Source organism: Notolepis coatsorum (genome assembly GCF_963971535.1).
Source record: "Notolepis coatsorum genome assembly, chromosome: 6".
NCBI lineage: Eukaryota > Metazoa > Chordata > Actinopteri > Aulopiformes > Paralepididae > Notolepis > Notolepis coatsorum.
This window is the reverse complement of record NC_140170.1, coordinates 100,357,214-100,370,743: the sequence shown is the minus strand read 5'-3', so window position 1 is coordinate 100,370,743 and position 13,530 is coordinate 100,357,214. Positions and strand designations below refer to the sequence as shown.

Below are 13,530 nucleotides of genomic sequence, written 5' to 3'. Positions count from 1 at the left end.
CATATACATAGTCTGTCCACTATCTGGTGTCATTGCAATGCGTTTTCTATTCTTTCTTATACAGTAAAAAGGGGGAAGAACACTATATTCATATGACTTGTATTCTGCTTACAGCTTCGAAATTCCACTTGTTTCGTTTAACGTAAAGCCTTTTAAATATAATCAAAACGTTCCCGTGTTTCGGTGGTCTGTGCGCAAAATAATAACGAGTTGAGCTTTATGATTTATGATGAATTGAAAATGGGGGACCCTGATGTAAACAAGACGAAAGTCTTTCTCTGGTCTGCATCCCCTTAACAATTGTATGTACTGAGCTGTACTGTACTGTACCCATTCTGCAATCTGTTAATAAACTTTTCAATCAATCAACCAATCAAGCTACGCGGAGCGCAGTCAGTCAGTAGCCTACACCCCATATATTCCGATAACGCTATATAAACCATGCTGCATTCATTCTGAGAGAAAGATCTATTATTCCAAATGCTATTTATAGGGTTTTGACCATAATTACACTACTGTTGCTATTTTACAATGAACTATAATGACTTACGGTTCATACAGAACATCCAGTGTTATTATGCACAGAAGCTCATTTCCTTGTTGTAATAATATATTCTACCACTGGGCGCCAGGTACGCATGGTCCGAGCTGTGCGTAAATATAAGCACGAAGTCAAGTTCAAGTTGAAATTGATGAATCCCACTCTTTGCTTAGAAATGATCGTACGCACAGGGTAAGCACAAATCTGTGCGTAGAACACGTTGATGAATGAGGGCCCAGGGCCCTCATTCATCAATGTGTGCGTAGAACATGACCTATTTCCACACGTAAGCACGGAATGTAGAACTAGTGTACGCACAGGGAAGTCGGGATTCATCACACACTGCGTACGCAGGCTCTATGCTCCTCCGTGTTGATGAATACCACTTTGTTCTACCGTCAATGCTCGTGCATGATTATCCATATATGGTCATGAAAGTGAGGAAACACCCCCCATGGGATGTGAAATAATGGACTGACCCGAGCGGAACTCTGAGAAACTCCACGGAGAATTCACTGCTGTCGAACCAAGAAGACACTATCGCGTATTATAGGATAAATAAAAGGCGGACTTGTAAACGGTGATGTCAGATATCAACGGCTCCCTAAGACCATTGCTGCAATTCTGCCTGGACAGCTCAAAATACTAATAAAGACCATTCGTTGACCACTGTTTGGCGTTGGTTGTGTGTCATTATAACCGTGCTGTAATATGAATGCCTTTATTAGTTGTGTTCGATTGGCTATATGATTTTTAGAGGCATCTATTTTGTTGTCGGCTAATAAAGACCGTGCTGGAATATGACTGCCTTTTCCTGTGTTGTTTGATTAATACCCAGGGATTAAAGTTCTCCTCAATTTGATTCCAAATCGCGATGGATCTCCCGTCAATTTTCTACCTGCTGCATATGATTTCTAGAGGCATACTACAATCTATTTTGATGTCAGTATTGGGTAGCCTACATAAACAATAATACGAGAGCATATACAAGAACAATGAATCTTACTGCCATGTATGATGTAGCAGATACGCCATGTGTAGCCTGCCTATATGTGATCAATACAAACATGAACTTGAATTCCATCATGTCTGTGTGCGGGTCACTGCGGGAACTCACAAGGCTGTTGTCACAATGTAAATAAGAACGTGCACTGAAGAGTTACAGTATGTAGTTGGTTGATTATTTGTATGACAGTCAGTAAACCCTTGCAAAAAGTATCCGTTTTATTTAATGAATTGAAAACATTCAGCATCGCCTTCCGGCATCCAGCAATAACATGTATCAGGCAAATGCGCATCGCAACATTGACTGAGTGGAATCCCTTTCTATTCACATAACTGCATTTGTGATGGAGCTTTGACAGCTACAGTAACAGTCTATTGCTCGATCCATCTCCAATATCACGATGGACCGTGCCGCGGTGGCAAAGACCCGAGGGTGGAGAGGATCTTGAATGAATTCCATCATCATATATGTTGTGTGTCTGTCCACTATGTTTGTTACTTTGTTATTCCCCCCCCCCCTATCTATGTAAAGCGACCTTGGGTCTCTTGAAAGGCGCTATATAAAATGAAGCTATTATTATTATTGTTATTATTATTATTATTATCATCACATCTGTGCGGGAGCTCACAAATAGACTGTAACTTAGTCTCAGTGAAGTTTCAACGGAGGTCATCTATTCTAACCAACAAATTGAAGTAGAAAGCATTTCGTGACCAATCTTATTTGGAAACATGACACACAAAATAATTTGCTTTTTATTTGAAACAATATCTAATCGCGTTTGGAGGTTGGTGTTTTGCGTCTGCCCCCCCCGTGCCAAACAAGCAGGCCAACCTCTTGTTCGCGTGTGAGCCCGTTATAATTACACTACTGTCGCTATTTTACAATGAACTATAATGAATTACGGGTCATACAGAAGTTGAACACTAATGCACGGAAGCTTATTTCCGCCTTGAAACTAATGCAGGACTGAGTGCTTATGCGTAGTAACGATATTCTACCACTGGGCGCCAGGTACGCCTGGTCTGACCTGTGCGTAGATGTAAGCACGGAGTCAAGTTCAAATCGAAATTGATGAATCCCACTCTTTGCTTAGAAATGATCGTACGCACAGGGTAAGCACAGATCTGTGCGTAGAACACGTTGATGAATGAGGGCCCAGGTGACTACGTCATACTTCAGTATGTAGAAAACCAGGGTCCAGCTCGGGGCGGCATTCGCCAAAAAAACGACACATCCAAACTAGTGGCACATGTCATTTAATTTCAGTTATTGAGAATAAATTAGTTTGAATATGGCCACCAGTAATGTCATTGGGGACATTGAATCCTTGTGTTGTGTTAACTACAACTCAATGAAAAGGTAGCAGTCCTTATATTAAATGGTAGCAGGTATTGCTAGTTTTTTCATCTACATAATTGCATGGTGCTGTAATTAAAACAAATGAAGGATTCAATCACCCCGATGACATCACTGGTGGCCATATTCAAACAAATTTACTCTCAATAAATGTCAAACTAAATGTGTGTGAAATGATGTGCAAAATAGATCACCAGTTTTTTTTTGTGAAGTAACAAAGATTATGTGTTGGGTCCATGTAAACTATTTAGGATCTTTAATGTCTGGACAGTTTGGTTTTATCTTGCTTATGTAATATTTCGAAATGACCACAAAAAGACTCCCACGAAGATGTGCATGTAGGCAAACATGAAGTCACACCATATGATTCACAACTCCGGCTCACAGCTTGGATTTCTGAGCATTATGACTCTCTGGCGCCATCTGTTGAGCATCTCAAAATTACTAAATTCTAAAGAACCAAATGAACGTGTAAAAAAAATGTCTAGAATCTAAATGTAAAAACATGTTTCAGAAAGTGGTTAACGGTGGTTAGTGTTTCCGTTTAATTTGCTATTACTCATTATGTATCCAGAACAAGCTAAACAGCAACAGCCTCATTAGCGATGAACTCTGCTAAGTTAGGATTCTGTGAATAACAGGCCCAGAGCCTCATTGATAAAACAAGTGAGTAAATATGGTCGAAACATTTTCATGTGTAACAGAGTATGTGATTTTTTTCTGCTATGCTTTGTCCTGCATTTATTATATGTGCTGTGCTACGGGACAGATGATATTGTCTGGATTTTTTGTGTTAACATTGTGCTTTTGTCCCCCCCCCCCCCCCCCCCCATAGCGGCTGCTTTTCAACAAGGAAAGATTCCTCTCCCACACCAGAGTTTGTAATTCTTTAGAAGCAAGTCAACATAGCACACAGGTCCAGATCGATTAGTTCAACAAATCTATCCCTGGGTTATCCTTTCACAACTATTATACAACGGCATGCAAATTTCTCGATTCTGATTGGCCATTTACACGTCTTTATTGGCAACAATCCACGGTCCTGGGCTCAGGACCCGCCCACAACCGAATCACATAATCACTCCGCCGGCTCACTCCGGGAGAAGGTTGATAGCGCCAGAATGTTGATAGCGCCATAAGCCCATAACGACTAAATATGAAGCGATTCTGTCAAGGGGAATGTGTTAGTCCTTTAAACAATGTTGGATGATGTAATTGATGGGTCTTGAGTCAATCTAGAACAAAAGAAAAATCGCGGATTGATTGATAGATTAATTGATTGATTTAAATTTCTACTTCCTTCCCACTGACTGCAGCGTTCACTCTCACACTGTCCGACGCTGGCGTACAAACACACACACACACACACACACTCCTGTCTGCAACAGCGGGGGAGTCAGAGAGAGAAGCAGCGCTGTTTTAAGTGAGCATGGTCTATTGAATTGATTGATTGGTTGATTGCTAATTTTATTACTGTACCCCTGGTTTCCAACTGGTTAAGTTTAGGCTAAAAGAAATAAATAAAAAAATAGGGCGAAGAAAACGTTTTTTTTCCTATAGGGCAAAGAAAACCTTTTAATTTGTTTTACCTACTTTATATAGAAGCATCTAAGAATGAAGTTCTATGGAAAGTAGGTCTGCATTCCCTTAACAATTGTGTGTATTGAGCCGTACTGTATTGTACCCATTCTGCATCTGGTAATAAAATTTTCAATCAATCATTCCAATAATACACAGTTGGATGTGTTAGTTGGTTGGATGCACTTCAAGCTGCTTCCACATGAGGCAACTTCTCTCAATCATTCCAATAATACACAGTTGGATGTGTTAGTTTGGTTGGATGCACTTCAAGCTGCTTCCACATGGAGGAAACTTGTCTTTTTTGTAGTTGTGGGAACTACTTTTTCTGGCGGATGGTTTTTTCAATAAATCTTCGATTAATGTGTGTTTATTGTATAGAAATAAGGTTGGATGAATCTGGCAGTTGTATAAAAGCTTTACACCACGTGCAGTCGTGATTTGTGACCAATAAACCATGCCTAGGGGGGTCTAACGACCCTCGGCTGCGCCTCGGGCCTAACGACCACCCCTAGGCATGGTTTATTGGTCACAAACCACTCCTGCGCGTGATGTAATGCTTAATCATTCACCTTTGACCTCATCATCGGGCCTCTTTAGAGCATTGATCATACATTTGCACTGTATCTGACAAAAATCTACACCCAGTAGAGAAGTGTTATTAGGGGCAGTTGTCATAATTTGCAATATACCATAGGCAAAGATTTTATAAAATGAATTCCCAATCATGCCCATTGGAATCAATTCTGCTTTAAACAATTGCATCATAAAAAATATAACGGGGCCCATTTGACGACGAGGGTTAGTGTGATTAATTTGTACAAGATTTAGTTGTCAAAACTAAAGGTTTTACCGTATGATGTATTCTAAAGTGCTTAAAATCCAGCTTGGTCTAAAGTGTTTTAAATAAATACTGTATATATTTGTCATGTCTCAATGTGTAAGTTAGGAGCAAAAAAAAGCACAAGCCTGATTCCACTGTTTATTTCTTAAAAAAACTAAAAGAAAACATGGCAGACCTAAGATAAAGAATAAAAACAATATTTATAGAATATTGTCAAATCAAAACATGTTTTTTCAGACAGACATACAGGCTGAACACCATGTGAGAGACAGCATGTCACAATGGCATCACTACCAACCACACAGGTAATATGAGTTTGGGTTGCATTTGGAAAATACTAAAATAAAAGAAATAAAAAGAAATAACAAAATAAAATACAAAAAAAGTATGCAATATAAAATTCAACCTGCATGAAGGGGGGGGGTCCAAAAAAAATTCGGATCAATTGAAATTTCAATAAATACTGTGACTAAAATGGAAGTGGAGGGGTTACACAAAGACGCCGTGACTACATCAAGGTGTTCATGGGTTGAGAAAACGGGGACAGTTTTAAAAATAAATCCAAAAACGTGTGTTGTGATAGCAGCATCGTCAAAAGACGATGAGTGTTCATGGCAGAAGGTTTCATCTGTCTGGTCGCATCATGCCAGGCCTGATGGGCATCATCATAGGTCGAGGAGGGCGCATCATGTGTGGTGGCCCTTGCATCCCTTGCATCCCTTGCATCATCTGCATGTGTCCTCCCATTGGTGGTCTCATGCCTGCTGGACATGACAGTGAACAAACACAAGACAGCTCAGGCAATTGCTTCTCGACGACATTATATTATCCATGGCTGAGCATGAATGTCTCTACAATATGGTTTCTTAAAAGTACGGGTCGGGGCCCAAAATGTGCCACAGGCCTTCTTCTGGCGGGTCCCCAACTGTAGTAATAAGTTTGCGATATGTTTCAATGAGCCTGGATCCAAACCTGACCCGGCAGATGGTCTGTTACACAGAACCATCTCGGAAGTAGTCCTTTGAAACAGTTTGGAATAGGGCCAGCACTTAATATATATACTTTGTATATATACAAAAATAAATACTTGGCAAGAGTATCTTTGCCCGTAGCCACCAGTAGTTCCTCAAAAGGATGCCGATTGGTCTGAAATACTGTTGTATGGGCACAAGCGCATAACTTGAAGCCTGAGAAGATGGATTCTGTGCCTGTGCCTATGACTTGAAAAAAAACCATGATGTACAAGATAGAACATGACCTTTTAGTATATTGTTGACTAAATTGCTGCAAACCCAAACAAACTTGTGTCTAAAAATGGGGTGCTGGCCAAACTGAAAACGTTGGTTATTCATAACTCTAGTTAAATGATAACTCGCAAAGCATCTTGCTTAGCCTGTTGGACTATGCTTGAGCCACTCGGCGCCCACTGAAATAACTTTTCCTCATGCACCCATCACTGACCAGGCCACACCAACCTGCCATAGTATATAACCAGGTGCCGTGGCCATGCTCTCTCTCCAGAGCCCAAATGTCAAGTGGAAATGGGATATGTGTCACTTCCTCCTCTTAGGACCGGTGCCACACCGCGGTTGCCCAGAGGAGCTGGTCTTGGTGCTGCTTGTCAAGGATCCAGTGGCAGCAGCCAATGAGACAGTCACTCTCTCTAGGATGGGGGCGGTGAAGCTCTCTGGAAGCCTGGAGGTGCTTCCAACATTTAGGGTTGAGCCTAGCCCCCCGCCCCTGCGGTCTTAAGATAAGTGGCGGGACAGGGGAGACCTCTCTTCCTCCATGGACTTGCAAGCCGTTGCTACCTTATCGATGGAAGAGCCAAAAAGGAAGGCCTTCCTCAGAGAGAGGGGCTTTGAGGAGAGGAACCTTCCTCGCCTCTTCCAGGGATGACTGTTCTAGCCACAGACGCCTGTGGGTCTCATGGCTAGGGCCATAGCGAGCAACTGTGCAGGATAGCCCCAGAAGCCTGGGCAAGAGTTTTGGTAACCTGGGGATCCAAGACTGCCTCACCTGCCGCCAGCCCGCCACCTTAGACATAAATTAGGCCAGCAAGGCCATTTTATTGCCAACAGCCACGCTTTGCACAGCAGCAATGTAGGCGTTTGTCAGGCTTTTGATCAGGGCGCCACATCATCTCGGGGCAAAGGATCGATGCCTGCGGCTTATCCAAGCCCGGCACACTGGTCCGAAGCCTCTGGACCCAGCCTTTAACCTGCATGAAGGAGGCAGGTAGGCTCTGGTCAGAGCCTTCACATTTGACATGTTCTTGCCCCTTAGAGACATGAGGATCAAACACTGGGAATGGTGAACACAAAAACTCCCCCACCATAGCATCAGGGGCCGGTGCCAGTGGGGGACCCTCACCATCAGAGGTTGCAGCTGCAGCCCTGATGAGCCTGGGGAGGTTTTGCAGTAGCTTAACGTCGGGAACACACCACACCAGGGGTGCGCGCGGGTTCGTGCGAGAACAGCTCACGTGGCCGTCCACACCGAGTCCGACTTCAGAGCGGGCGGAAGCGCATGGATTTACATTGGAACAGCTGTAAATGCCTAGTCTATTATGCGAAGTCAGTCCCCGTTTGACGATTTATTTTCTGTAATTGTCCATTTTGCATGTATACCACGTTATTATCTCATTAATTACAATGTTAGAAGGAATTTTTTAATTATGAAATCGGTGTGACTGTACTCCTGAAAAAGTATAGTATGGTTTATTTGTATTGGGAAAGATACAGACACATTAGCTGGTTGAACAACATCTGTATGTGTGGTAATAATGCAGATATTGAGTGTATTTCTGTGAAAATGCGCGTGGCGCACGCCTCAAATTCCAACCGAAGCGAAAAGATTTGCTTCCCGCCCGCAAGTCGTCCGCAGCCGGTGTGAACAGCGACGCCCGTTAACATGGGAGCGAAAGTGAAGCGCTGATCGCTCGCCTGCCTCACGCCTGCGTCCCGCGTTCTGTGTTTGCGCCATAAGACTGCTGTCACTCTTCCTCCAGGGTTATATCCAGTGCAATCATGATGGATAGCCCAGACACGCTAATACTGGGAGCATGCGTTGGGATCCACCATCTCATCAAAGGAGGGAGATGGGGACACACTAACTGTCAACGTAAGAAGAGTGTGATCTCACCTGGTCCGCCGGGCATCATGCCATGGGGTGGAGGTCCCATCATTGGCATCATAGGGGGACCTCCCATGGGCGGCGTTGGTAGCATGCCTGGACGTGGAGGGCCGGCTGCAAGGGACAAGTTAAACATTAGAGGGGCTAGGGTCAATCTAGAGGCAAGAAAAACAACTGCACTTGATCCCTTGGTTAAGCACCACCACAGTGTACCAGGCTGCATTAGGAATTACAATTAATTGGCATCATAGGGGGACCTCCCATGGTTGGCGTTGGTAGCATGCCTGGACGTGGAGGGCCGGCTGCAAGTGACAAGTTAAACATTAGAGGGGCTAGGGTCAATCAATAAAAACAACTGCACTTGATCCCTTGGTCAAGCACCACCACAGTGTACCAGGCTGCATTAGGAATTACAATTAATTTCAATGATTAAATAATAAAACATTAATGAATAATGATACTAAAGTAGTTAGCCGTAGCTTCCACAGGGAGGGTATTTAACTGATACCCTCATCTGCACCTTACATCGTTTACTTTTCTCATATTCATATCAAATTGTATTGCCTATATTTATGTCTTTCTACTATTACAGTGCCTATACCCCCGTCCCCCATGCTGCTATGATGCCCGAATATCCCCAAGGGGATCAATAAAGGAATATCTTATCTTAGTCTAGAAAGCCCTGAAATCAAAATCGCCTTTCATTTTAGGGTCTAGACTACAGTCAATAGAGCCCTGCTCAAGCGTCTCAGGCTATACTCCCTGCTCAAGCGTTTCAGGCTATACTCCCTGCTCAAGCGTCTCAGGCTATACTCCCTGCTCAAGCGTCTCAGGCTATACTCCCTGCTCAGGCTATACTCCCTGCTCAAGCGTCTCAGGCTATATTCCATGCTCTATACTCCATGCTCAAGCGTCTCAGGCTATACTCCCTGCTCAAGCGTCTCAGGCTATACTCCCTGCTCAAGCGTCTCAGGCTATATTCCCTGCTCTATACTCCATGCTCAAGCGTCTCAGGCTATACTCCTGCTCAAGTGTCTCAGGCTATAGTCCCTGCTCAGGCTATACTCCCTGCTCAAGCGTCTCAGGCTATACTCCTGCTCAAGTGTCTCAGGCTATAGTCCCGCTCAAATGGAATTCAAAGGTTTGAAGTGTAGCTAGGTGCCAAATCTAGTCAGGCTTTAAATGTGATCAGTAAAATAAATCCTGAATATTCAGTGTAGAGATGCTAAGATGTTGGTGGTATCGTATCTTCCATTGGCATTAGTTAAAATCCCAGCTGCCACATTATTTTTGACTGAAACAGGAGCGGGGAGCTGACTATTTAATTTCTGAATTATTTCTCAGTTGAAGGAAGGAGGACTAAACTAACCTCCTTACCTGCTTTTTAAAAAGTGGTCACTGTCGAAAACTACTGGCTTTGTGATGAATTGACTAACTACTCATTTAGAACCAGAGCTAAATCAGACTATTTCTAAATAGCTTTTGTTAAGTTGTGGGAATAAAAAAAAAAAATTATAAGACATCCACCTACCTTATGAAGTAAAAGATGTTAAAACTCATACACGACTGCTATAATTATTTATGACATAATGGAAGTAACAGACCGTTGTTCTTATTATCTGAATGTACCCTTCAGCTTCACAGAATCTCATGTTCTCCTACCAGTGGCAGCATTTGTATTTTGATTGCTGTGCATTCCAATGCGTTTGTGCACTGTTGACTGTAATGTCAACATAACACAGAAATCAAAGTGGTCCTGAAATATTAACAAATGTACTAACAATTAATCCATGTACCACATTTGGAGAAAGTCAAGCGGGACTGGTAAAGTTAGACCTTAGAACCACAAATATCATAGTTTAGGAAGATTGTGAATGAATTCAAATGAACATGAATGGGCATGAGTAATCGATTACTCAATACGTTTCAACTGAATGAGTGTTGTAATGAAAACATTGTTGCGTTGAAAGCTAGCTTATCTAAATGCTGCCCACACAGTTTTGACTGACAATACACATATATTGCTGTGCATTGTTATGTCCACAGAGTTATTGCTGCCGACATGCGCTTTAAGATGTGTTCTAAAAATGTATTTCCCTAAACAATAACTTGAACACCAATCAAATAATTAATGCAAGTACTTGATCTGGGAAAACATTACTCACGCCCATCCCTAGAATTTAGTTAAGGTTACCAACCATATAAATGGTAAATGGCTGCTTTTTTATATAGCGGGTTCACACACCGACGGCGGAGGCAACCATGCCAACCTGCTCATCGGAAGCAATTAGGGGTTAAGTGTCTTGCTCAAGGACACATCGACAACGCTGCCCGGGGGAGCGGGAATCGAACCGGGAACCTCCGGATTGCCAGACGACTGCTCTACCTCCTGAGCCACTGTCGCCCCATATGGTGCGTGATAGGAGAATAGGGTTTCTTGTCGGAGCCCAGGCATATTATTAAGTCAACATTCCTAACAAGCTGGACATATGTACAGATCAGCCCATGGGGGATGAATGAGGTTGTGTGTAAACTTACCTGGGGGAGGGCCTGGAAATGGTGTGGGAGGAATCTTTCCTTGTTGAAAAGCAGCGGCTAGAGGGGGGGGGGCAAAAGCACAATGTTAACACAAAAAAGCCAGACAATATCATCTGTCCCGTAGCACAGAACATAATAAATGCAGGACAAAGCATAGCAGAAAAAAAATCACATACTCTGTTACACATGAAAATGTTTCATCCATATTTACTCACTTGTTTTATCAATAAGGCTCTGGGCCTGTTCCTCCATCCATTTTTGATAGTAGTCTTTCACATTTTCTTTATGTTTCCTGCCACTGCAATGGGTCTTTCTCACCGATGGCTGGGAAACAGAAGACATGGGATAAGATGGGGATGGTTCACAGATGCAGACTCTTCCAGCCAGGATTACCAATATACTTAAAACATCATACGAACGAATCTTACCGAATCATGTGTAAGGTAGGTGTCACAGTAGTCACAGTAAAATCTGTGGAGCAGAGTTAGAAGACAAAGGTTACACGATCAAGACTAAGAGTAACGTTAACGATAGCCGTGCAGCATATGAATACTCCTTGGACTCGCGAGGAGCTTGTTCACTGTGTACATTCTACAGTACTGTGAAAATAACAACTTTACTGCCGATAGACAAATGTGCTGGTCCTTTGAGTAACGTGGGCTAACAACGTAACGTTACGCTTCCGTTTCATGCCAGCACATAGACTGATCCGAGAACAAGGAACAAGGCATTCATTCAAACGCCGCTATTCGTTTCAATCAATTTAGCTAAATAAAAAATAGCGCAAATTAAAAGCATAAAGAAATCTAGTTTGTGATACAGTACAAATGACATACTTTGCCACATATCTTCCAAACTTACTTGGGCATGTTTGTTTCGTTCCAGCTCTCTACCCGGGAAAGAAGAGCGTGATTCTAGTGTCCCGCAGGAATGTTCCGACTTGATATCAGGGTTAGCCACACAAGTGTTCCGCCTGCCGTAACTACCACTACCACAGAATTCAATTCAAACTTTTTAATAACCTATACATATATTACAGTATTTATTATAATAATTTTGAACGACATTGTATTGTGTGTTTCTTTTGCTCCCTTTTTACTTGTGCCTTGAACGGACTTCTGAGATACAATATAATATGAATTGATTGATTGAATTGATTGAAAAGTTTATTAACAGATTGCAGAATGGGTACAGTACAGTACAGCTCAATACATACAATTGTTAAGAGGATGCAGACCTGAGAAAGACTTTCGTCTTGTTTCCATCAGGGTCCCCCATTTTCAATTCATCATATGACACACATGACATACAGATAGACAGTACTGCTACATCTATACATTTATGACATACCATATTTTCAAATACAGTACTGTTTGTGATACTAAAAAAATCCAGAAGAAGAGTATATACATTTGACATAGAAACTGTGCATTGGTGGAGGTTGGGTAGGTGGGGTGGGGCTGTACATTGGAGGTGGGGGGGGGGGGGGGGGGGTTGGGTAGGGGGGGGGGACACTGTACATTGGAATACTGACATACATTTGACATGGAAACTGTACATTGGAGGAGGTTGGGTAGGTGGGGTGGGGTTGGGTGGGGCTGTACATTGGAATACTGACAAAGCCATGCTTGGTCTTTATTGTACAACTGGGTTAGGACATTTGTAGGGGCCAGTTTTGAATTGCAGTCTCCCGTAGGTGTTCTTTGAGAGTGTTTTTGAAGGTGGGTAGTGATTTACATTCCTTTACAGCTTTGGGTAGGGCGTTCCACATTGTTGTGGCATAATTGCGAAACGTGTTTAGTCCCTTGTTTGAGCCGAATCTGGGTTTTACATGATTTATGGAGCTCCCTCTGGTGTTGTGATCGTGGTATTCACTGACCTTTGGGAAGTATTTTGACATGTACATGGGTACCTTGGTCGTGTAGTGTATCTTGTAGACCAGGCCCATTGCAAGTTGCTGTACTCTGTTGTCTACTCTAAGCCATCCTAGGTTGGCAAAGTGTGCAGGGGTGAGGTGGGTTCTAGGAGTCAGGTCAAGCAGTAGTCTGACTAGTTTGTTTTGAGATGTTTGTAATTTGGTTTTTAGTGCCTTTGAGGTGCTTTGGTACCATGAGGTGCAAGCATAGTCGTAGTACCCTTGAATGAGTGCTCCTGCCAGAGTCTTCAGGGTATTCTTGTTTACCAGGGAGGAGATCCGGTACAAGAATCGAGTTCGTTGATTGACTTTTTTTATTACATGAGTCTGTTTGCATACCTACTACTACTACTACTACTACTACTACTACTACTACTACTACTACTACTACTACTACTACTACTACTACTACTACTACTACTACTACTACTACTACTACTACTACTACCATAGACGCCTACGTAATGGAGCAGGCGATGCGGGTGCTCTACCAGTATTGAACTTGGGGGAGCAAACTTGTCTCTTTGCTCCCTCACTTTTTGATCATTGATATATCCCCCCCCCCAATATATAAATATTATCTAACCATAACTACGTAATTTCAATCAAATTAA

General features: G+C 42.6%; 1 protein-coding gene across 2 annotated transcripts; it reads right to left on the bottom strand.

The window, feature by feature from the left end:
- Nucleotides 1-5,452: 5,452 nt before the first annotated feature.
- On the bottom strand, nt 5,453-11,932 carry snrpc (small nuclear ribonucleoprotein polypeptide C). Of its 2 annotated transcripts, XM_084317670.1 has the most exons (7): nt 11,863-11,932; nt 11,430-11,472; nt 11,217-11,325; nt 11,002-11,058; nt 8,697-8,765; nt 8,473-8,577; nt 5,453-6,089 (listed from the first exon to the last, which is right to left on the bottom strand). In XM_084317670.1, exons 1-7 carry the CDS (start codon nt 11,868-11,870, stop codon nt 5,953-5,955), a joined length of 528 nt encoding a protein of 175 aa, XP_084173796.1. In that variant the 5' UTR covers nt 11,871-11,932; the 3' UTR covers nt 5,453-5,952. The 2 variants fall into 2 exon arrangements, with proteins under 2 accessions (XP_084173796.1, XP_084173797.1); XM_084317671.1 differs by lacking the exon at nt 8,697-8,765.
- Nucleotides 11,933-13,530: the final 1,598 nt, after the last annotated feature.